General features: G+C 34.0%; 1 protein-coding gene across 15 annotated transcripts in view; it reads right to left on the bottom strand.

Moving 5' to 3' along the window:
• Positions 1-25,736, bottom strand: part of GPHN (gephyrin) — a 623,627-nt gene that overhangs the window by 341,371 nt on the left and 256,520 nt on the right. For 9 of the 15 annotated variants that reach the window (XM_060294925.1, XM_030855270.2, XM_060294926.2 and 6 more), the window contains exons 4-5: positions 20,848-20,940; positions 8,201-8,239 (exon numbers count right to left, since the gene is read on the bottom strand). In XM_060294925.1, the coding sequence (XP_060150908.1) occupies positions 8,201-8,239; positions 20,848-20,940 (132 nt within the window). The remainder of the gene's footprint in view (positions 1-8,200; positions 8,240-20,847; positions 20,941-25,736) is intronic. The other 6 variants (XM_060294927.1, XM_060294929.1, XM_030855275.2 and 3 more) reach the window with 1 other exon arrangement.

Here is a 25,736-nt window from a genome sequence, read left to right as displayed (position 1 = left end):
TTCTTTCCTGAGTACTAAGATAATAAATATCTCTAAGGAACTTCCCTGAGTACTAAGATCATAACTTTCTATCCATGTATCCCCATGCCCCAGCACAGTGCCTGGCAGTGAGTAATCACTAATATTATGTAAATGAGGGTTTCTCAATTTATGCACATTTAACATTTTGAGCCAGAGAATTCTTTGTTGTGGGAACTGTCCAGTTCATTGGAAGATATTTAGCAGCATTCCTGGCCTCTAATCACCCAATGTCAGTAGCATCCCCCCAGTTGGAACAACCAAAAATGTCACAAAGCATTAAATGTACCCTGGGGACCAAAATGCCCTACTTGACAATCACTTACATAAAAAAATGTTTCTGTCAAAAAATACAAGCCACATGTTTTTCCGCGTGGCTTGCAGTATCTTAGTTCCCCACTAGGGATCGAACCTGGGCCACTGCAGTGAAAGCGGTGGACACCAGGGAATTCCCAAGCCAAGCCAAGCCAAGTGTTAAACAATTCACTTACCAAAAAACTTTGGGCATTACATGGTTTGCTTCTAAGGGGCGACTAAAAAACGTAAGCTGTCTTGAACACTAGAGGGGAAGTTAAGCTCTGTCAGGAAAAGTTTATAAAATGCTTTAAATGTCTAGATAATCAAACGTAATTCATATTAATTGCATGCTAGAATATTGTTTCCTTTGGAATTCTATGCAGAAAAGTAAGTTTGCCAAGCAAAATAATTGTGTAAATAGGACTGTACATTGTGGTGTTTTAAAAAATGACTGTTAATAGTAGCTATATGTATTCAATGTCCTAACTATAAATTATTTTGCAAGGTCTGTATCTATGAATTGACCATTAATTCTAAAATATTAAGGTTCATAATATTCTATCCATAAAACATTTAGTGTGAATATTCCATAAGAAAAGAATAGTTAGAAAATAAAGTACTGTGCATCAGCTATGAGAAGAAAACTTCACCAAGGGCATAACTAGCTTGTTAGAAAATAATGTGTTTGCACTTTATAAACTGCATGTTTTTGATTCAGGATGTGTTTTGAACTTGACCTCTGTTGCAAGATGGTGAGTAGTGAAATAATTGAGTACTATTATGTTAATGGAGTTCGAAAAAAGAGAAAATGAATTGGTTTATATTTATGTGTCAAACTGAGATAGTTAAAGTATAAATCTGACTCTGCCAAAATTATTTCCTGACAAGCAATTAGAATCAGTCTTTAAGAACAGGCTGCTGAGCCAAAACTGAATATAGAACACAGGCAGTTAATAAAAGAAACAAAACTGGAAAAATACAAGAAAAATGTTTAATCTCATTATTAGTCTGCAATATGCCAATAAATGCATACAATTTTCACCTATCAAATTAGTAAGATTAAAAATGATAATGGATGTGTACTTTCATAAACTGATAGCATGAATATATAAATCTGTACATATTCTGGAGGGCAAACTGGCAGACTTAGCAATCTTGACTGTTATTCTATTTTAAGGAAATATTTCTAAACTGGTAATCAGAGAAGTATATGACAATTTATATAAAGAGAGTGTTTATGACAGGAAATAATAAAGGACCTAAATGATTAATGACAGGGAAATTAAATTACTCATAGCTTGTTTATACTCTGTAGTGACTGACACATCCCTCCTCCCCGTTTTTGTTCTTTTATAAGAACACTTACAAAACAGAGAAAATCTTACTTTATATGAAAAGGAGAGTGATTAAGAACAAGGGCTCTAGAGTCAAGACTACCTTGTTCAAATTCTAATTCTATTATCTTCTACTCTGTGATCTGGATTAACTTATTAATGATTTAATTTTTCTAAATCTAATTTTCCTGTTTGTAAAGTGGTACCTCTTGTGTAGGTTTGTTGTGAGGATTAAATAAGACATTACATAAATGTTTATCACAATGCCTGGCACACAGTAAGTGCACAATAAATTTTCATAGCGATGGTATCACTTGGGATGATGTTATTAAGAAACCCAAGATATAAACCTTAATATATGTTGGGTTTGCTACTGGGCAAATTAATCAATTAGTCCTAGCTAATAACTATATGTTGAGATTACTGGTGGTTTGTATTTACTTCATTTTGCTTTTCTGTATTTCCCAAATTATTTTTTGGCAAAAACAGTAAAATCAAAATATATTTAGAAATCTACATTCAGAAAAAAAATTTAAAGCTATTCATAAAAGGCATTTTATTATGCCTTTTGTAAGTCATAAAAACATGTCTTTTCCTTATCCTAAATGACCGTATGTTTTTCAGTTAAAATCTCACCTTTAATACTGTGTCTTAATAAAAAGGTCACCATTTTTATGCTCTTATTAAACACCTATAATACGCAAAATGCTGGGGTCCTAATATTCTCATTCTGATTCTAACAAACCAGGAATTACGGAAATTTGAAGACAGATTTTCTGGTTAATAAAATAGGAGTTTTCTGCAGACGGCCTTAAGTTTTATTTTTAGTTACTAACCATCATGAGAAACAGGACATCTACAAAGGCTTTTGCCTTTTATCCTTCTCTCAAGATTGATCTTAGTTTTGACCAGAGGACAGCCAGTTGGAGGATGAGAGAAGAATTTAACTAATAAGAGATATTTTCTTTCAGAACATTAGCTCAAGATTTCTATAATGAGATTACCTATGATTGCACAGTAAGTACACATCTACTACTGTAATATGGTTATGAACAAACCAAATAAAAATTGATTCCTGAACATCTAAGATGTTTTTATGCTGCTTATATGAATAGAAAATAATCTCTATTTCTTCATAAGTACTAAATATTACAAGAAATCTAAAAGCATTCAGAGATAAATACAAAAAGTTTAGAGTGGTTTGTATTTTATAAACATCGAAATATCTAACTAGTGAACTTTTCAGGTATTGATTTTGATGTTCACGGAATTAAATACTGGTAAATATACATGAAGAAGTTTGTATTGAACAGTTTCTTTATCCAAGGCAATTGACTTTTCCCTCAATGGTCTCTCTCACTCCACTGGATCTCTTGTGCCACACATGTAATGTGTTAGTTTTTGCCAGCAACACTGAAATATTTGATGTAGGAGACAAAGGGTAGAAAAAGAGACTGGGGTTTCAGAGACTGGTTATTAGTACCTGCTACTGTCATTGCCTATATTCAGAACTGAAGGAGTGAAACTTCCTAACAAAATGCTCATATAAGGAAGCTACATCTTCCTTTGCGAAGTATTGAAAATGATCTACTGTTCTTCAGGAGAGAAAGGAAAAAAAGAAAGAAAAGAAAATGAAAAATTACACGACAACTTGTTTGTTAGGAGTAGCTGCCTACAAAGAATCTCCTGATTGCAAAGAAATTTAGAGGATCTTCTTATTAAATATAAAAAGGACTTGAAGACTAATAAAGGTATGACAGAAATACTGCCTTTCAGGTTAACCTTTACAAAAAAATACATTACAAAACTCTATTTCCAATTGAGATTCCCTCAAAATAAAAACAGAATTTCAGATGTCACGAGAAAATAAAAAGTATATTTATTACAAATAAAACAAGTTGAATAAAATGATGTTACTGATATTTTCCTTTAGCCCAGGTCTTATACTTTAAAATACATAAATCGGGCTTCCCTGGTGGCACAGTGGTTGAGAGTCCGCCTGCCGATGCAGGGGACGCGGGTTCGTGCCCCGATCCAGGAGGATCCCACAGGCTGCGGAGCGGCTGGGCCCGTGAGCCATGGCCACTGAACCTGCGCGTCCGGAGCCTGTGCTCCGCAACGGGAGAGGCCACAACAGTGTGAGGCCTGCGTACCGCTAAGAAAAAAAAAAAAAAACCTAAATCATTTATTTTCATTAAATATGTTCTTCAGAATGAATACAAGTGAAGAAAAATCTTTTAAAATTATTCACCATTGTTAAAAAAAAAAAAGTTAAATCTGGATGTAATTTCTATTTTAATGCTTTTTTCCTGACATAAGAACTTTGATCTTCCCAGCTGTGCTGTCAAAATAAATAACTTTAGTAGGATATCAGGGGATGGGAGGAAAAATAGGTTACTAAAACTTATCTTAAGTGCAGCACTTTTAAAGAGATTACTTTAAAGGAATCACTGTGAAGTACTGACCAATAGGAATGAAGCTAATTGCTCTCAAATTTGAAGGCACACATCAAGATAGGGAGGACAAACTCCTAGTTCAAATGATAAATTAATCAAAACCATAATAAAAAACAATAAATGTAACCAGGAATTCAAGTGAGCTTTAGTTGACAGTAAGAATAAATTAAATTACCAAACATTTTCAGTATTAGTATATAGTTGTACCTCAGGGGGTAAAATCCCTCATTGTGCTTGCAATTACATTCAAGAACAACCTCCTGAACATTAATTATCTATTTATCTCTAACCATTCTCTATTCTTCCACTATAAAACCAATAAACTTGGTTTTAGGTAATGCTGTTTATTAACAGCTAACCAGTGAAATCAGTAATCTGTCACTGAATGCCCTAGGTTTTAAAATTAAAGAGATTCTTATTGGCATTTAAACTATTACCAGAATCCTTCAGCTGTGCAAAGGTATTAACATAGAAGACATTCTTTTTCCTGAATCAGTGATGCTTAGAAGAGGTGAAACGATTCCCTCATATACAATCACTCTGACTTTGAACATTTTCCCTGAAGAATTAGAAGAAAATAACAAAATTTTGTGGATGATATTAGAAATGTATTTTTTTGCTAAATGTCTTTTTCCCTCTTTTGGAATGTAAGTTCCTTGAGAACAAGTCTTTATCTTTGTGTTACAGACACCTAACAGAGTATATGGCACAGAGTAAGCCTTTTTGAATAGATTCTGAGAGAATTATTGGATGTATTGAATTAACTTCTCTCCTATGCATACAGAATAGTACTAGTTTATACACCACCCTTGGGAGAACTGAGAAGATAGTCACTCAAATCATTTTCTGTGTTTGATACTTTAGATGAGGAACCTTGGCTCAGAAAGGCTGGATAAAGTATGTAAAATCACCAAAAAATTGTTGAGTTGTGAAAACATTATCACCTAAAGGATTGAAAATCTTCTTTCCTAAACACATTATTATTGCATATTTAACTACTCTAGTTTCAAACCCCCTGAAGACAAGGAACAATTTTTTCCAATCTTTGTAACTCCTGTAAGGTCTAGGACACTATGGTGCAGAGTTCAATTCAGGTAGAAAGCTGGGTATCCAGAATTGAAGACCACTGAATTGAAATGAACTCCTGTTCTCATTACTGGTTCCTATAAACACAACCTGGTTGCCTCATCTCAGTTCCGTTAACTTCATTTAAACCTTGCCTTTCAAACGCTTACCTCCGCTTCTTTTAAAGTCTGCATTATTCCACTTCGAGTATTTTTTAAATTCAACCTTCTCCAGAATCACTTTTGCTGTCCTTCAAACATCCAATATCTGTGTTATTTCAACTTTATTCTCCCTTTTATTATTAGAATATAGTGTCTTCTAAATCTCACTTGGCCTTCTGTGGCCTTTCTAAAGGTTTATAATTTCTTCGACTCCTGATACAGTATCTTGGACTTATACATCTTTCGTGTTAATTATGTAGTTTCCCTGATGTCTTTGCTACTAATTTAATTTCTTCTTAGACAAAAGTATTAAAAGCTACTGAATTCACTTCTAGGTAAATACTCAAAAGAATGGTAAGAAAAACAGGTACTTGCATACTAATGTTCATAGCAGCATTAATGTAAGAGCCAAAAGATGGAAACAACTCAAGTACCCATCAACAGATGAATGGATAAACAAATTGTATATACACACAATGAGGGATGAAATTGTGATATATGCTACAACATGAATGAACCTTGAAAATATTGTTAAGTCAGACATAGAAAGACAAAAATTGTATGATTCCACTTATATGAGGTACCTAGAATAGGCAAATTCAGAGACAAAAAGTAAAATAGAGGTTACCAGGGGCTAGGGGAGGGAGGAATGGGGAGTTACTGTTTACTGTACAGAGTTTCTATTTGGGATTGTGAAAAAGTTCCGGACACAGATAGTGGTGATGGCTATACAAAATAGTGAATGTACTGTACTTAATGCCACTGAATTGTACACTTAAAATAGTAAATTTTATGTTATGTGTATTTTATCACAATAAAAAAATTAAAACCTACAGAAGTAATTTTCTTGACTTTCCTAGAGCAGTCTTTTGCTTCGTATCAATTTTATCTCTATCACTAAAGGAAAAGGAGAGGGAGAAACAGAAGCAAAACCTATCCATACCTTTTCCTGTACTCCCTGTTTATCACTCTCTTTTTAGCTTTTCCCTTCTCCTTTGCCTCTCATTTTTAGTAAAAATAAAATAAAATTTAATATGGATACTCAGCATTTTCCACACTTCAAGCACAATGATGTTGTGGATATATACACACATAGAACACTTCAAGTCTACATATACACACTTTCATGCATGCATACACACCCCACTTTAAATCTCCTCAGACTCTTGAAATTGTGTGAAAATTTCACCAAGATTCTTCTCTACTTTTTGTTTGATCTTGTCTTTTGTTTAAATACAAGTGAATAAGACAATAAGCTTTATAGTCCAGATAATTAAAGCTTTTTAGTCTAGTTGCCAAATACTTAGTAAATAAAGGAAAATTTCAATTTTAAAAGTTTACCCACACAAAAGAAAACACAGTCTAAAATGTGGGAGGGAAAGATAAATACATCAAAAGGATCTCTAAATGATATTACATAAATTATGGAGTAGCAGAGAAATGATATTCTCAAAGGAAAAAATGGAGCAGAGTGGAAAGTTACCTTAATCTTAACTACAAAGAGCTATAAGACAACTAAATTTATTATTTTTAGAGATGATACTTTAAAGTTTCAAAAAATTCTTCTGGTCTTAACTAAAAAGGATAAAATTAATAGGAGTAATTTATCCTCATGAAGCCCTGGAAAAATCAGGGAAAATAAATTAGGAAACAAATTTATTATATGGAAAATTACTGAAAGATCCCATACACAAGGAACAAAAGTACATAATATATGATATGAAAAGGCAACTGAAGCAAAGATGATAAATGATTTAGGAAAAAATCTATTCCTAAATAGAGGAAGAATGTGGAGTTGTATAAAAAAGCAGAAAGATGGTAGTTGTGAATTTAAGTCAGTTTAGGAGTAAACTGGACTGGACTTAAATAGTGAGGCATTTTCCTATTGCTAAGATATGTTTGGACAATATGTAGGCAACACTTCTTGGAAATAAAATCTGATCAGGGTTACAAGACAACAGAGGAGCAACGCCAGTGATTTACCAGATGCAGAGAAGTATAAGGGAGGCAATATGGACCAATCAGCAAGTTGCAAGGCTGAGTACACAGGCGATGAATGTGATGTCTCATGTCAACTAATGGGGCAGCCATGTGCAGCAAATAGGTAGAGAAGAACAGTAGTCAAGCAAATTCAGTCAGCAGTCCAACTTAGTGGCACAAGGCAAGTAGAGATAGGTAACAAAAGTGCTAAACAATCTGAACCTACTTATAATATTACTGGTATAGACTGGGTAGGGCAAGATCAGGCAGACAGAAAGCATAGCACTTGGAAGGCCACGGTATAGGAGAATGGTAGGAGAGCCGACAGACAATGCTGGGCAGTCTAAAATGCTAAAATAGCAGATGAATATGTAGTACCAGGCCATTTGCTGATGGACAAAGCACCAGTGAGTGAAGAATGCAAATCATTCAGCAGATACGTAATGGGGGGAAAAAGGAGAGACAAAAATCAAAGGCAGTTAAACAGGAAGACAGAACAGCAGAGAAGTGATGACAGATCATCAGAAGCAGTTGGGTAGGGTAGTGAAAAGCTGTCAGCAGGAGAACAAAACAACACTCAGGAAAAGAAGAGATTAAGACTGAAGTAGTCTCCTGAATGGGGTGTCTTCCATCTAGGAAATAGTCATCAATAAACTGCGTATGAGAATCTACAAAAGAAACAGCACACAAATGGAGATAGCATATGGATCTGAACTCTACTGCCCAGGGATACGGAATGACCCTAGAACATAGATACATAACAATCCACAAGGAAATTAAACAAATGGGAAAAATGGGTCCAAGCGTTTTTTTATGATGATAAAAGAAACCAAAACACTAAAAATTATTAATCTGGAAATGATTGGCTGGGATTGAAGTCTTCGCTTACCCCTTTCTGGAGCCCACAAAATGGGAATGTTGGGAATTTCTGCAGCAGAAAAACAGAAGAGAAAAGGGATTTCTGACTCCCAGTTTGAGGAAAGCAGGTCAAATTTAGGGCTGTATAAACTGGTTCAGGGAAACAAGAACCAGCCTGAACCTTCTCCCTTCCTCAGAATCAGGCCATTCCTGAGGTTTGGGAAAGGTTTAGGAAGCCCTCACCCCATCATTCCCCACAACCTCCCCTTTCACACTTACCTCCAGTGCAAACAGTTTCCAGCAAGGAGGTACTTGGGAAAATTCACTCCCATGTTTACACCATGGCAAAATTTCAGGATAGCCAACTAATAGTACTTCCTGTGTAGGCCAGGTTCCTGTTCAGTGGGATCCCTTCCACCCTTCGTGAGTGAGCAGAGGGGACAGGTTACTAGAAACTACATACCTCTTTGAAAGTGGATGGGAAATGAAGCAGGGGTAGTAATACAATAAATAAATAGTAATACTAGTAAATACCTTGATGATCTCATCAGTTGTCATGGATTTTAATTCCATTAAGATACTGATGACTCTAAAAAAAATAGTATCTCTAGCCCAGACTTTTCCTTTGAACTCCAGATGCATATACCTAACTGCCAACTTAACACCTCCATTTGGATATCTAAAGGCAATTCAAATTTCCATGACCAAAGTAAAACTCCTGATCTTCCTCCTCAAACCTCTTCTTCCCCCAGTCTTCTCCATTGCACTGAATGGCAACTCCATTCTTCCAATTGCCCAAGTCAAAGTCCTGGATCTTATGCTCGACTCTTCTTTTTCTCTTACTCCATCTGTTACCTCTACCTTCAATATATAACAATAATGTATTTCTCACTACCTCTATCTCTATCATTGGTCTGAGTCACTATCATTTTTCACCTGGATTATTTCAATAGCCTCCTAAATGCTTTCTCTGTTTAAATATAAGTCAGATCATGTTACACCTCTGCTCAAAACTCTCCATTATACTGAGGGTGACACACAGGTTCTACATGATCCATGGTTTGCTCCTTCTCCTCCTTTAGGTCTTTGCTCAAATGTCGCCTTATCAATGAAGCCTTGCTTGATAGCCTTATTTAAAATTACAACCCTCTTTCCGGCCTGTAATACCTATCCACCTTCCCTGGTTTATTTTTATCCATAGTACTTATCACCATCTCTAATACTATGCATTTTACTAATTTACTTATATTTGTGACACACCACTAAAATGTAAATTCCATAAAGGCAGAATCTTTGGACTTCTTTGTTCATTGCTGTATCCCCAATATCTTGAACAGTGCCTGGTATATACACAGTAGGCACTCAGGGCATATTTGAGTCTATGAAGTGTTAATTTTCACAGGGCAACTCCTTTCTGTCTTAAATTCTCAGAGCATTTTTCTGAAAACCTTACACCCTATGAGCTTTTGATTAACAGAGCAGATGCTAATACACTATAGGTTAGGAATGTCCTAAAGTAGGGGGTGGCAAACCACAGCCAATGGGACAACTCTTGCCTGCTGTCTGTTTTTTTGCATGGCCTGAAATCACGGTAATCTTTGCATTTTTAAATAATTGAAAAAAAACTCAAAGGAAGAGTAATACTTCATGACATGAATATTATGAGAAAGCCAATTTTAGTGTCCATAAATAAAGTTTTATTGGGGCACAGCATGGCCCATTCATTTATATCATCATATGGCAGACTCTGTGCTACAGGGCTGGCAGAGCTGAGTAGTTATGACAGAGACTACATAGCCCACAAAGCCTGAAATATTTATTATCTCTAAATATTTACTACCTCTAAAGAATAAGTTTGCTGATCCCTCTTTTAAGGTATTTTATATTTAAAAGGCAAACAGTAATAACTAAAGTTTGAACAAAGATAAACTAGAGCATTATTATTAATACTGTTGCACAAGATACACCTATGAGGGAAGGTGCATTTATATTAGGATAGGCTTTCAATATTATATAAAAGCAGACCTCTCATTCCTCTAAATATTTAATACTGATGGTGATATTCATTCATCTATCCACCCCACAGAGCAATCTCATCTTAAGGGACAGGATACAGTACAGGCAAGTCTTAAAAAATGCCAAAAAGGGAGTAAACGAGAAAGGGAAGTAAATAGGACCCACAAATAGAACTCATATCAAAGTATCACGTAATTACCCAAAACCTCTAAATTCTGTGTTTAACAATAGTGGGAAATTGGCATGACGTGAATCTCTTTTGAATCTTATCAATGGGGTTATAATGCGGGTCTCCTATATAAAATATAGTCTTGAATCACTGCAAGCATGAGAAACATTATAATAAGACCCCATTTTACTTTACTTACTTACTTATTTACTGCCATGCCACATGGCATGTGGGATCTTAGTTCCCTGACCAGGGATCAAACCCATGCCCCCCTGCACTGGAAGCACGGAGTCAATCACTGGACCGCCAGGGAAATCCCGTATTTATACAATATTCAAAACTAATTTTGTCATTGCTTCCAATGCCTACATTTTGTAGAAAAGTATTCTTAAAATTTGCAGAACTCTATTCAAAATCATCTTCTAATCAAAACTGACCTATCTTCTCCTCACATAAAATTTTATGCTGAGGATTATTACATGCAAGGGCCATGTATCATATGCTGTAATCAAACTTATGGGAAGGAGTGAAGAAGGTGAGGGGAAAACACTTAAATTATTCAATGACATCCAACAATATAATGCTATCTTCAGTCTTCATAGAGGATTATAATATATTGCCTCTTGTCAATTGGTCCTTTTAGCACAATCAATTGCTTCTTCTGCATTGTGCCTTTGATATTTGATGTCCTTCTCTCTCTCTGTGCAACTGGTAACAGTTCATTTTCAAACTCCGTACTTCCAACAGCTTTACTTCTTTCTTCTCAGCATCTTTTGAAGGAACTTGGATTCTTCCTGTAAATTCTCAGTTGTGTCTGTTATTATGATTATCTGAAATGGTTACTCCCTCTGTTGGATATTTGTCTGCCATTCTTTAATAGCAGCCATGGTTTTCCCAAGTTCCAATATGAGGAAATAATACTAGTAAAATTATTAGCATAATTCCAAACAGTTTATTTTGTTATCTGAGTCCATTTTCTTACCCTCTATCAGTTTTCTTTTATGCCTGGCAATACAAATATTCTGCTCTAATTCAGTGATATTATTCTAAGAAGCTCAGAGGACTTGATAGATATAAATCCATTTGTCATCATATTACATTTTGTGTGAAAAGTGATATTAAGTCCATTTTATAGATGGAGATCTAATAAAAGGAAGATGAATTCACATTCTTGGTTTCAGACAATAATGAAGAAAGGAATATTCTGAAATCTTCATTCCTGAAACTATATCTCTAAATAAACATGCTTTTAGCATTTTATATTTGCAAAATATTTAATGATGCTTTATTGTCAATATCTTAGCATATATTTTGCAAAACTATTCTAGTTTGCCAGTCTCTGTTCATTTTATGAGAGTAGGTTGTAAGGGTGAGTTGGAACACTGATTTCAAGATTTTATTACTCTGATAAATTCAAGGTAAAAACAAACATTTAGCATGTCATCTCTGTTTCTTTTTCCTTTTCTGTAACCTATCCTGCTTGATTTTTTCCCTAGAGAAAAATTCTTTCAATATTTACTCAACCATTATCTACTTACTTTTTAAGCTAAAGTTCTATTTAGATTGTAGGTACTAATACGAAATATTTATGTAGCAAATAAATATTGCTTTTACTTACATTAACTCACATAATATAACTACCCTCTGAGGTAGGTACTCTTATTCTCTCCATTTTACACATAAGAAAACTGAGTAAAGTAAGTTGTGTAAGGTCACATGCTAGTAAGAGGTGAATCTAGGATTCGAATCCAAGTAGTCTGTGCTCTTAAGCACTATGTTATGCTGCGTCACAAATGGTTATATGGGCAACACTACTTTTCTAGTAAGAGCTCTAATTAGACATAGAATTTACGATAATAAGTATATTTGTACTCACTTGTATGTTAACTGATATGATTCATCTCTCTTCCCCAACAGAACTCCCCAAAAGTTGAAAACTTGTTCTGATGCAGAGTAGGCATGCAATAAAGAAACGTACTTAAGGGAAAATGAAGACAGCGTTTTATTTATGGGTTCTTCATATATGAAATTTTTCTTTTTGCCTTATGCTAAAAATTCCAAAATCCCCACTTCAAGGAACAATGTACACTTCCCTCTGCAGTATTGCTATGTGGAACAGGAGGCTTTCAACATGATTTTTAAATGCAATGTCACATATTGCTCTAATTATCTAAATGTTCTAATGTTATACCTGTTACTTTTCAACTGGGATAGTAATACTAAGGAGCTTTTCCTTTTAATGCATAAATAAAACAAAGGGTAAATGTCTTGGGTAAGGTAGCAGGGTTGGACTTTCAAATAACTAGAACTACACAAGCAATAAACTCTCAGATGAAAGAAGCTGTGACTGAGATGTTCACACAAAGGCTGGGAATGATGAAAAGGTCATGCTAGGACTTTGAACACGACAGATTTTGAATTCTCATCAAACGGTGAGTTCTCTATTATTACCTAGTAATTTTATATAAAACATTAAGCCAACTCGAGGTACAGCACTGACAAAAAATCTATGATAAAAAATATCCCTTGTTTTGATGGTAAGATAAGTATTGACTGAAAAGGTTTCCAAACAACAAATCAACAAAATTAGAACCTGGTACTTCACAGCAGTTTAAATTTTATATACAAATAATGGTATGGATAGTCACTAGGCTTGCACATTACATCAGAACTTCAAAAACAAAATAAAACAAAACAAAAACCAGGGCAAAAAAACCAATCTTCAAAAATAATGATGTTAGTCTTACTGGGGAATGTACACTTATTGAATAAGTGCCAATTCTCAAAAGCGTTTACTTTTAGAAAGGATTGATGGCACGGTTTTACTGTGTGTATTGCTTGATAGTCATCTTATGAATTCTGGCTTCAGAGGAATCTCTGAATAATGATAGTTGCTGTTTTGCATCTCCACAGATGGTACTACTCTAGCTGTTCTAAGAAAGAGATTAAAATAACATAGTTCTAGTTTATCCATCCTTCTATGTAAAGTGAATCTTCTGCTCTAGCCAGGAAGATTTTCTTAATTTTATCTTTCTCTGTAGCTTGATCATACATTTCCCTTTCTTTCTTACTCCCATCAGTAATGTCTTCTTCTCTCCTAATCTAAATCCTATTTCTCTCCTTCAATTTAGCTTAAATTCTACTTGTATAAAAATTTCATTGATAGCTCAGCTTTATATTAATCTTTCCCTTTAAAGAATTTTTTTGACCTCAATTGCCTGATTTTTTTTTTTTTTTGCAGTACGCGGGCCTCTCACTGTTGTGGCCTCTCCCGTTGCGGAGCACAGGCTCGGGATGCGCAGGCTCAGCGGCCATGGCTCATGGGCCCAGCCGCTCCGTGGCATGTGGGATCTTCCCGGACCGGGGCATGAACCCATGTCCCCTGCATCGGCAGGCGGACTCTCAACCACTGCGTCACCAGGGAAGCCCATTTGTCTGAACATTTTTGATACTAAGTTTGTATTGTTTTGATTTGTCAGGTGACAATTTTAGGAGTACATGTACTTTAGCATTCACTCAATAAAGCCCAAGGTGCTTGGTAAATACTTGTTAAATTGAACAAAGACTATAAATGTTGTTTTTAGCAAACTGGTAGGTCATAAATGTGCCCATGCTCTGAGGCATATACTACTTTACAATGGATAATGCAAAATAAATATAAACCCCAGATAAAAGGGACTATTACTAAAAAGCTATCCTGAATGTCACATATTTGGGCCATTTCAAGCCATATTCCAAAAATTTTAAACTACAGAGGTACAAAGTAAATAGGTTCAGACAGGATATCAGGAGGTACTTAATGCAACTGCACTAATAATCCACATATCATATAGACTATAGAAATTCTTATTCTTGTTCCTTTGCCCATGACTTGAAGTAGTAGTGGGAAAATGTTGACTAACATTCTTATTTTTTAGACATATCCACCAGGTATGCTAATAGCTAACAATAGGTATCAGGGTACAATGGTTAGTAGCAGAAACATTTGGGGCTGTCATATCTAATTAGAGGTAATAGGTAATATTATTAATTAAATGAGAAAAAAATGGTAAAGGACATTTACTGAGCATCTACAAACAAGCCAGGTTTTATACTAGATGCTTTTACATGCATTATAGTCACTTCCTAGCTTGGATAACCTTGGGCAAATCAATTAATTGATCTGTCTCAGTTTCTCCACCTTTAAAATAGATACAACAATAGTACCTGCCTCACATGGTTGTTTTGAAGGCTAAATGAATTAACATATGCTTGAAATAGCTCCTGACACATAGTAAGTGCTATATATGTTTGTTAATTAGTATTATTGACTACTTTTATTATCTCAATTATCATAAAAAACAACCTTGAGAGGTAGGCATTAGTTAATTGAGTAGATGAGAAAACTGAAGTTTGAACAGGTTAATTTGCTTTAATTTCATAGTTAGTGGTAGAGTTTTAGATTCAAATTTAGGTCTGTCTGACTCACTAAGTGTTAGTATCAGGATATAGACATATTGCATCCCAACATATTTAGACAAAGGTAAAAAGATGAAAACGTATTTCCCATGTCCAGGACTATTTCATAAAAATTACAAAAAGAGCTCCTTCAAATGGCATAAAATATAACCTTATTTGACCATAAAGGGATAGTATATTTTACTGAATCTAGTTTTAAATATTTCCAGTACAAGAGTTTCTAGTATTCTGCTTTCTTACCAATTTCACACTGTTTAGTTATCCTATTTATATAGAACAATTTAAAAATACTCAAAATTTTATTTCAATATGGTTATTTTTACCTTTACCATGTATAATAGTATTTTACTTTAGTCATAACAATGTTAGAATTACAAAACAAATATTCGTAGAGTTCTACAGTATCAGTATATGATATTTTGCTAGGGAAATTAACAATGTTTTCTAGAGAATATTGATATGTACTTGAAAGCAACTATATAATTTAAATGACCTACAGTAGTGATCAAATTTTCTTTCAAAAACACAAATTATTAAACATGGTGTTCTGCTATGCTTCTGCTATAATGCAGGAGAGTTCTTCTGGTTTTTAAAATGTCCAATGTTAACTTTTAGATGGTGCTGTTAAATGTAAATTCTCACTGATTTTCACAAGAGTCACAAATTAAGAATCATTAACATATAGTCAGTAACTCAGCTCAATTATGTCTCCTTCCTTTTACTTACACAGTATTCTCGTTTGTGAAGCATTATAATGTAAGAAAAATGGTTAATGACCACATAAAATTATAGTTGACTTACAGTACATTCATACCTGAAGTTATGAAATATATAAATTTCAATATACTGATTATGAAATAAATTTTATAAAATAAATAGTTTTTCTTTGATTTGATATTTCTGTAAAAAAATTCCTAATAACCCAAGTGGAAAATATTTGTAGAAAGTTTAGGTAGTAATCTGTTCCAAAGAAATGTAAATATTTTAGGCTATAAACAAAATATGTGATCTGGAATTCATAATCTTTTCCTAGAAATTCATCCTTTGTACCAGATTTTACCTCTTTCAGCATTAGTCATTTTGTCAGATGCCTCTTCACTTCCAAAATGAACCATAAAAACCCTTTTAAATGAACATCCTTTACATCAAATTTATAGTTTCCTGAAATTTTTGTGATTCCTCCTTTAGTTTATTTCATAATGACAACTTTTATCAGGACACTTTTTAGGAGATACTACTACAAACAAATGCTTGAAAATTTTTTTGGAGTGAGACTTTACTTAATGTATAACAAATCCAATAATTTGATCAATTTTGAAGGTTCAAAATTTTATATATTATTTATAATGAAGGATCTTTTGTTTTTATTATTCTATATTGTCTACTGAGACAATGGTGCAATACATTTTACTATGGAAGAAAAGTGTTCTTTCTTTGCTCCTTCTAAAAGTAAAAATTTAAGAAATGAAACCCAACATCATTTCAAATTACTAAAGAACAAAAGGTAAAAGTAAATTTAAAAGTCAGTTAAAAATGTGAGTAAAGATGACTTATGTTCATCTAACAGACAGAGGTTGGCAAACTTTTTCTGCAAAGGAATCAGATAGTAAAGATTTTAGGCTTTGCAGGCCTATACGGTTTTCATTCAACTATTCAGTTCTGCTGTTGTAGCCAAAGGCAATAGGTCAATGAATGAGTGTGGCTATGTTCCAATAAAACTTCATTTATGGACATTGAAATTTACATTTCAAATAGCTCTCGTGTCACAAAGTATTATTTTCCTTTTGACTTCTTTCAGCCATTTAAAAATGAAAAATCCATTCTTAGTTCACAAGTCATACAAAGAAATACGACAGGCTGAATTTGGCCTACAGGCCATAGTTTGCTGACCTCTGCAACAGATTGAGTTTCTTGAGGACAGGGACCATGTCTTATTCATTTTTTAACTCCAGCACCCAACATGGCATCAGATACATACCAAGGATTAAAAATAAAAAGTTTGATAAATGAATAAATAAATGAGATCTAAGATGCATGCTAGGCTTTTATTTAACTCTGTAATTCATAATCAAAATAATATATTACTATACAACCTTTTATTCTGGTGTAGCTTAGTAGTCTAAAAGTGCTGAAAATTATTTTTACCTTACAAATATTAAATAGTTCAGTATTTTCTAATTTACCATAATATATTATCAAACATTTCTTTGTAATTGCAAAGATGTTCTTTTTAAAATAAATGTTTCTTCATCTTTTATTCTCTTCTAGACTTTATGTCTAAAGGGCTTTCACTTTACCTCACTTATACGTCCTTAATTATACTTTTACCTTTTAAGAATAATAAAAGATTCTTTATGTAATAATACCTATTTTGGATATAATTGCTTTTAAGTGATAATGGGACATGAAGAGATAATATACTTGGTATAGCAATGAGTTACGTTCTATAGCATTTTATTACTAGCATTTCACCAATGTCAACGATTATCCAACCTTTATCAGATCCGAGAAAATGCAATCTATTATTAAAAATAAAGCTTTTCAAAAGTTGTAGAGTATGGATTATTATGCTACTATATGTAAGCTTTGATAGTATCTCATGTTGAGAGGCAGGGAACAGACCAGCAGGTAAGTGACTATCAGATAAACCTCATTCTAAGATACAGGGCCTAAAAGTAGAAACAAATTCGTAATTTAGGAAAATCAATTCTGATTGCCTTATTCGTATAAAATATGTAAATAAGATACATTTTACTAAACTTGCTATTTCCATTTTTCTGTTAATAGACCTGGAAGAACTCTAAAGCTATTAAACTTTTCATTTTCTCTAAGGTTCAAACACAGTGCCAATAACTTTAGATTGCTTTATTTCACTCATTCAACTTATCATTTTCCCCCTTCCTTTTTTTTTTTTTTTGTGGTACGCGGGGCTCTCACTGTTGTGGCCTCTCCCGTTGCGGAGCATAGGCTCCGGATGCGCAGGCTCAGCGGCCATGGCTCACGGGCCCAGCCGCTCCACGGCATGTGGGATCCTCCCGGCCCGGGGCACGGACCCGTGTCCCCTGCATCAGCAGGAGGACTCTCAACCACTGCGCCACCAGGGAAGCCCTCCCCCTTCCTTTTTTTAAACAACCCGCACAACTCACAAACATTGTCCATTGTGTTTGTAGATCAAACTTATTACTGACAATTACTGACTATAAAATATTAGCACCTTAAGGGAGAAGTTTTATATTATTTTACCTTTATCACTAATATTTGTGTTTTCTGTCAATAACTTCTGACTCTATTTAAAAATATTTGCAACCTTAAGTTCTATATAGGTACATATGCTCTACAAATAGGTTTCTCAGCCACAATTATCTAAGACAATTAACTATATTATTACAGGTCCAAAATTATATTTCTGGATTCCTAGCTGACATCCCAGTGTTAAATTTTAGATATTATAAGAATTGCAACTATTTAAAGATAAGAAGAAATTAGAATTATTTTTGGGTGGTCTTATATTGCTTTTATGTTTATTTTTCAAAGGCGTAACAGCCCTATGGACTTTTGCTGTAGATAATCATACCTTATATGTGTGTGTGTGTGTGTGTGTGTGTGTGTGTATATATATATAATTTGAAATAAAGTAAATCTATTAAAGATCAAGATATTCACAATCAAGTAACTTACTTGTTTTCAAAAATAGATATTAGAGAAGACATAATTATATGTATTTACCCTAATACAATTTTAGCCAGGTAGTTGCTATAGGCATATACAAATATAAGAGCACTTCTAAGGTTTTCTGGTAACTGAAGAACTGCATTGAAGAATAAAGAAAGGACTTCTCAATTTTCTGATATAATGAAATACACAAAGTCATGGAAAGACATAGACTCTTGTTAACAGTAGCAAAAAAACTGTTGGGCGATAAACAGATACTAGAATGGTAGAATTTCAAGACCTCTGAATTATATGGAGATGGAAAAGATAAAATATGAAGCTTACTATGTTAAAATTTTAAAAAATTTAACAAGATTGTGACGATTTCATGGATATACTTTAAATCTAGTATACGACTATTTTTGCCCATTTGATAGTTATATATAAAAAATACTACAAATTTGTCTACTTTGGTAGTTATGTAATAACTAATAAAAAAAATTAACCCTTATAAGTTAACCCTTACATAGTGCTTACTAAAATGCCAGGAATAGTTCTCATTGAAACCTCACAGCCACCCTGGTAGATAAGCACTTTCACTTCCCTCATTTTATAGGAAATTAAGGCACAGAATGATTTAATAATTAGTCTACACTCACCGTGTTGCAAGTAGCAGAGCCAGAATTTAGAAGTTTGGATTTGCAACCTAGTGTTTTGGTATTAACTTGAAACTCCACGGAATACAAAATATTTAATTTTGTGATGCAAATTATTTTCCCACAATTAAAAATAATTTTGTTAACTGGTTATGAATGAATTCTATGGTAACTTTTTTTTACTTTTCTGATATAAAAGTAATATTATGAAAATATCAAACCAGTACACAAACAACAAGGATATATAAAACCAGGGTCATTTACTTCAAACACTTAACCCAACACTCAAACTCCAAAAATCAATGTCTTCACATATGTGGGAGATTTTCTTACAAACAAAACAAAACATAAACACACCTTTACAGGAGATGGCTCCCCTGCAATTGTACTTTTTAAGTTAGTCTCACAGTTTAAAAGAAATATAAAAATTGGCCAAAGGACCATTTCCCCTTAGGACCCAGAAGCTATATAAGAATTACTTCTTTTTTAAGTAGTTGAAGCTAACAATCTCCCAGAATTCTATTCTAATTGCTTAACAAAATGACTTTATTTATAAGCTTAATTATAATAATATTCCAAAAATTTCTGTGCCATGATTTTTACATAGAAGAATAGAAAACATTTTAAAACTTGTTAAAACAATGTGCATTTTCACATACTAGAGCCAATGGTTCCCAAAGTTTGGAAGCACGGTCTATGGGCCAGCAACATGTGTGTTACCTGGGGCCTTACTAGAAACACAAGTTCTTGGGACCCACTGCAGATTGACTGAATCAGAAACACTGTGGGTGAGACACAGCAATCTGTTTTACCTCTAACTGTGGTACAAGCTAAAGTTTGAAAACTGCTATATTAGAGTAAGGACAATAATTAATAGGTACTGAGCAAAAGTATCTTGCTATGAATAAGATAGGAGACACAATGGTGCACTGATTTGGAAATAAAAAACCAGTTAACAGTAGCTTGAAATTCAGCCAAGAAACACTTTTCTGGGAGGTAAAGGAAACAATGTCACAAGTATTAATATAAGTTTGCATATGACTCTGAAGTGACACATGAAGCTTATGGCTTCTTTAAAAAGAAAGAAGGACTTTCCCCCTGTATCACTGAGCACTGTCTATTCTTCATTCTTTCCCTAATTTTTTTTCCTGTGCAAGGTTGAAGGTAATTCTTGTGGCATGAAGCCTAGAGATTAATTCTGCCTTTTGGCTTATTAAATTCTGCATTTAAATTCACATTTAAAATTATGGAATATATAACTTTCTCATCAAATACTATAAAATTGGTATAAATATGCTATTGCAGTCATCCTACTTGAGACCAATGACAAGGGTATCTCAAGACAAATCAGAAACATTTTGAATTATATTAACAAAGCACATCAGACCAGATGCCATGCTGAGTCAGAGTTCTGCTATTACCTACTTTGGCAATATGCCTGAAATTCAGCCAATACCACAGACCACTGAGCAAATGCAGGATTACCTTCTGGACCAGTTCAATCTTCCTCAGTTTAGATAATTTCTAGTTTAAGTCCAAAGACAAGAAGTCAAGACAGTTTTTTTTTAATGTAATGATTCTCCCACAGCAAAATGTTCACATTCTTAGAACCACAGGTCTCTTGTTCTGTCTAGCAAAATTACATAAATCATATAAAAAGAATAAAAAGGATTAAAAATAACATAATAGTCTACTCATTGAACATCAGAAAAGCATATACTATCTCACCTCTGGAGTGACATCTCGTGGCGCAAACCCTGTTCCTCCAGTTGTTAGTATCAAATTAAGTTCCTTTTCATCACACCAATCTATCAGGGTTTCCTGAAAGAAAACAATAATATTTTCACATGCAGAAGGACTTGCCTGCCTACTTAAAACATTCACATACTGAAATACTTCGTATACAGTGAAGAAACAGATTCTTTTCAACACTCATTAAGAAAAATGTGAAGCACAATTCATGGAACAGTTTCCACTGTTAATCAAAAGACACTGCAGTTTTGGGTATGCATTTTATACATTATAGAAAATGAAGATGCAACCATCATATTCTTGAAAGTAAATGTAACACAGGAAATAGCATAAATAGTTTATAATTAATATTCATTATGTATTTAAATGGCATGTCTGACATCTTGTCAGCCACTCAAAATATATTCAGGTTAAAAAAATTGAGCACTATTTCTAATTATATGATCTCATTATTTAATAAGTATAGCAATCCTGTCAGGTAAATATTCACACTTCAATTTTATATTTAAGGAAACAGACTCATTGTTTTTTTTCATTAAGAGACTCAGAGAGATCAAGAAATATACTTGCTCATGGGCTCACGAACTAGAAGGGGAAAAAGCTAGAATTTAAACTTAGAGCTGTTGGACGATGTTCCTCTATATTTTGCCTATGATTGAGTCAATATTTTTTTTTCCTAAGTTTCAAGTGGTTTAGGAAAGTTTTACGTTTTTCAGGATGTTATTTTACATAGTTGCCTTAAAGGAAAGGTGTAGGAATAAATGATTGGTTAAAGTTTCTCTTTTTCCACACCAATATTATGACACTTAGTTGAGATTAGAATTACATACCACAAAATTCTGGAGTTGGTAGAGACCTTAGTAGATTTGTCTATTCATTTTACAGATAAGACAACTGAAGTACAATGTGGTTAAATAATTTACTCAAAGTTACCCAGCTAGTTTGTAAAGAAGTGGGACAAGGATCTCTGCTTACTCTATTGCTAGTTCTATTCATCCATCCTACATTTTGGCTATTTATTAAAAAGCACTACTAAGTGCTCATTTAAATTATAATTAAATATTTGCTTTGGTATTTTATTGTTTCATTACCTTTATACAAGTCAGGTCCAAAACTTAATAATACAATTATATCATTTATGTACTGATAATTAGATGTGAAATACCAGTAGCAGGCTGATATCTATAGGTAAAATACAATGTCCTCAGTTCTCTAATTCATCAGTGAGACAAAATGCATGATAATTATTCAGAAGGACAATTCAGGATTTTTAAATGATTTTTTTCCCTTTTCTCACTCATTTTTATTTCATCCTGGTATCACAGGAATGGAGAGCGCAAAACTCCTAATGAAGGAGATATTTTCCCCTGCTGTGATTAATTAATGGCAACAAACTATTTTTAAAAAGACATAAAATATAGACTACTAGAGCCTAACTGAAGAACTCCCACCACTGATATAGTTATAATTTTGTTCTGAGGAAAGCTCACACACAAAAAAAATCAATGGTTCATCTATAAACAATAAATACTGGAGAGGGTGTGGAGAAAAGGGAACCCTCTTGCACTGTTGATGTGAATGTAAATTGATACAGCCACTATGGAGAAGAGTATGGAGGTTCCTTAAAAAACTAAAAACAGAACTACCATATGACCCAGCAATCCCACTCCTGGGCATATACACTGAGAAAACCATAATTCAAAAAGAGTCATGTACCACAATGTTCACTGCAACACTATTTACAACAGCCAAGACACAGAAGCAACCTAAGTGTCCATCGACAGATGAATGGATAAAGAAGATGTGGCACATATATACAATGGAATATTACTCAGCCATAAAAAGGAACAAAATTGAATTACTTGTAGTGAGGTGGATGGACCTAGAGTCTGTCATACACAGTGAAGTAAGTCAGAAAGAGAAAAACATACACCATATGCTAACACATATATATGGAATCTAAAAAAAAAAATGATTCTGAAGAACCTAGGGGCAGGACAGGAATAAAGACACAGACATAGAGAATGGACTTGAGGACATGGAGAGGGGGAAGGGTAAGCTGGGACGCAGTGAGAGAGTGGCATGGACATATATACACTACCAAATGTAAAACAGATAGCTAGTAAGAAGCAGCCGCATAGCATAGGGAGATTAGCTCCGTGCTTTGTGACCACCTAGAGGGGTAGGATAGGGAGAGTGGGACGGAGACGCAAGAGGGAGGGGATATGGGGATATATGTATACGTATAGCTGATTCACTTTGTTATACAGCAGCAACAAACACAACAATGTAAAGCAATTATACTCCAATAAAGATGTTAAAAAAACAAAAACAAACAAAATCAATGATTATTATAATAAAGGTGATTATGTGGTGGTTTCACAAATCAAACTTAAAATTTCCAGTGTTTTGCTCTTCTATTTATTTAGAAATTAGAAAAGCAAAAATACTCATCATTCTAAGTAGTTATTATTTCTGGTCTATAAAAAAATACATAGTTGACTCCATAACTCAGCAATGAGATGAACTGATCTTGTCTTCCCACTAATAGACCTTAGAAACTTTAGATTTCTTTGTAATATTCCATATTACTGAAGTGTTTGTGCCACAGCATTCTAGTCTTTGACCACACCTCCATTTGTATCAGATCTTGATAAAAAGTGATGTGAAATCCAACTTGTATCAACAAAAAACAGCTCAAGCACTAAAAAAAAAAAATTATATCAAATACTAATTTTCAGTATTGTCAATACCAAGAGGGCAATTCAAACTTTTCAAATTTCAAGATGCCAATAAAAATAGGCAAAATAGTCCCTTTAGAGTGAAGAATGCTATTGTTTGGCAACAGGCAATAATTCTTATAACATATTTCATCCATTGATTAAATAAACATTTACTGAGGACCTATACCATGTCTTAGGTGTTAAGAGTTAAAAAATAAGTGAAAGACTGACCCTGGTTTTAAAGAGGTCATAGTCCAGTAATGGTTCTCAACTTTGGTTATACACTGGAATTATCTGTGGAGCTTGTAAAAATACTGATGCTTGGGTCTCATTTCTGGGGTACAGCTTGGAAATTGGGATTCTAAAAAGCTTCCCAGGTAATTTTAAAATGCTGCCAACCAGTTGAGAACTACTAGCTTAAAGAGACAATAAGTTCAGTTATCTGAAGGTGAACTTCACAGCTAACCCAACTGGGTGGGCCCACAAAGATGTCATAGCTTAAGATTAGTTGCACCACAGGAATATTACTTAAATTTTTCTATTCCCAGGATGGATAACTGATAACACATACTCTATACATTTTCTTTCATTTAAATAAAATTTGATATCTTGAGCTCAGTTAAGGATATGTTCTAGTATTTGAAAAGTAATATTTTGTGGTCCAAAGTAGCTGTGTGATGTACCACAGTTTTTCAACTGAGCAAAAATCTTAGTTAGGATTTTGGACTTTTAAAAGAAAATAGCAATCTTATCATTCACTCAGCTGGTCTCCAAAACATAAGGATTCTTTCTCAACCATTAATATAAAATACGAGTCTTCCAGACACCTAGTGGTCATATACTTATTTAACACATCAGTTCGTTTATTTAACAATAAAGTGCCTTTTATTCAGGCACTTCATTAGATAACAGGGATCTAAAGACAAATAAGGCCCTGGCCTCAAGGATTTAGTCAAGTATAGGTGCTGTGAGTCTAGTCAAGAACCTTGCTACTAAAAGTATGATCTGAAGACGAGCAACATTTGTTTTACCAGGGAGCTTGTTAGAAATATAGAATCTCAGGTCCCATCCAAGACTTACTGATTCAGGATCTGCAATTTTAGAAAGACTCCTCAAGGTGCTATATATGCACGTTAAACTGGACTAAGCCATGCTTTCTAACCATGTACCACTCAGGATATTGTGAGTCTTACTTTTCTATCATGTTAGATCACCTGAAAGCAATTTATCTCATCATATATGTTTCTGCACCTATAAGATACCTTTCATTTTGAGATATACCTGGCTGCTACCAGGTAGTATGTCATTGAGGATTTCTACATAAACCATCATTACGAAAAATTCCTCTGCATCTGTTGCAAAACTGAGGCTGAAGACATTGTCTATTTTAATGGTTATTTTCCCTTACATAAAAGGTATTTCTTTAAAAATTTACTGCCTTGAGCTTACAGGTTAGCACAGTAGGATCAAGCTGTAACAAAGAATTTCTGCCTCTCCATATCTAACAGAAATCAACAACAACAAAAAAGAGTACAAACTAGAGGAAAAAACTTCCACCAGCAATGATCAAATGGGGAAAAATATACAGCTTTATGTCATAAATCTCAAAAGTTGGGTGGTCAACGACAGAAATAAATGGTCTTTGAGAAGCATACTGCAGCAGGGTTGAGGCTCATAATGCTGTTCTGGCTCCCAAAGAAGTCATAATGGTGAATTATCCGAATCATAAAAATTCTCACTAATACCTTCAAATCTAGAGAGATGTAAACTGAAAGAAACTATCTTTTCATCTTGAAAGCAGCTGCTGTGAGAAACAAATGAAACAAGGGGTTGAACCTCTGTGATCAAGTTGAAGGTTCCAGGAACAAATGCACACTGAATTGGGGAACTAATCTGAAACCCAATGATATCCCCACATAAACGGTGAGTTAAACCCTTATCTAGGTAGAAAAACTCTAGTACTGGACATTTAATAAAATCTCACAGAGAAAAACAGAGCATTCTATAAAAGACGATATGTTGTCTCTATTCCCTCGCTTCCTCTATTTTCCTTTGTGCAAGTCTGTCAAGATCTGATATACTCTGGGCTGACTTCACCTTTCTTCCTACGTCTCTGCAATGGTTTATAAAATAAGCTCAGAT

Source organism: Globicephala melas, chromosome 2 (assembly GCF_963455315.2).
Source record: "Globicephala melas chromosome 2, mGloMel1.2, whole genome shotgun sequence".
Classification (NCBI taxonomy): Eukaryota; Metazoa; Chordata; class Mammalia; order Artiodactyla; family Delphinidae; genus Globicephala; species Globicephala melas.
This window is presented reverse-complemented; position numbering and strand designations above follow the sequence as displayed.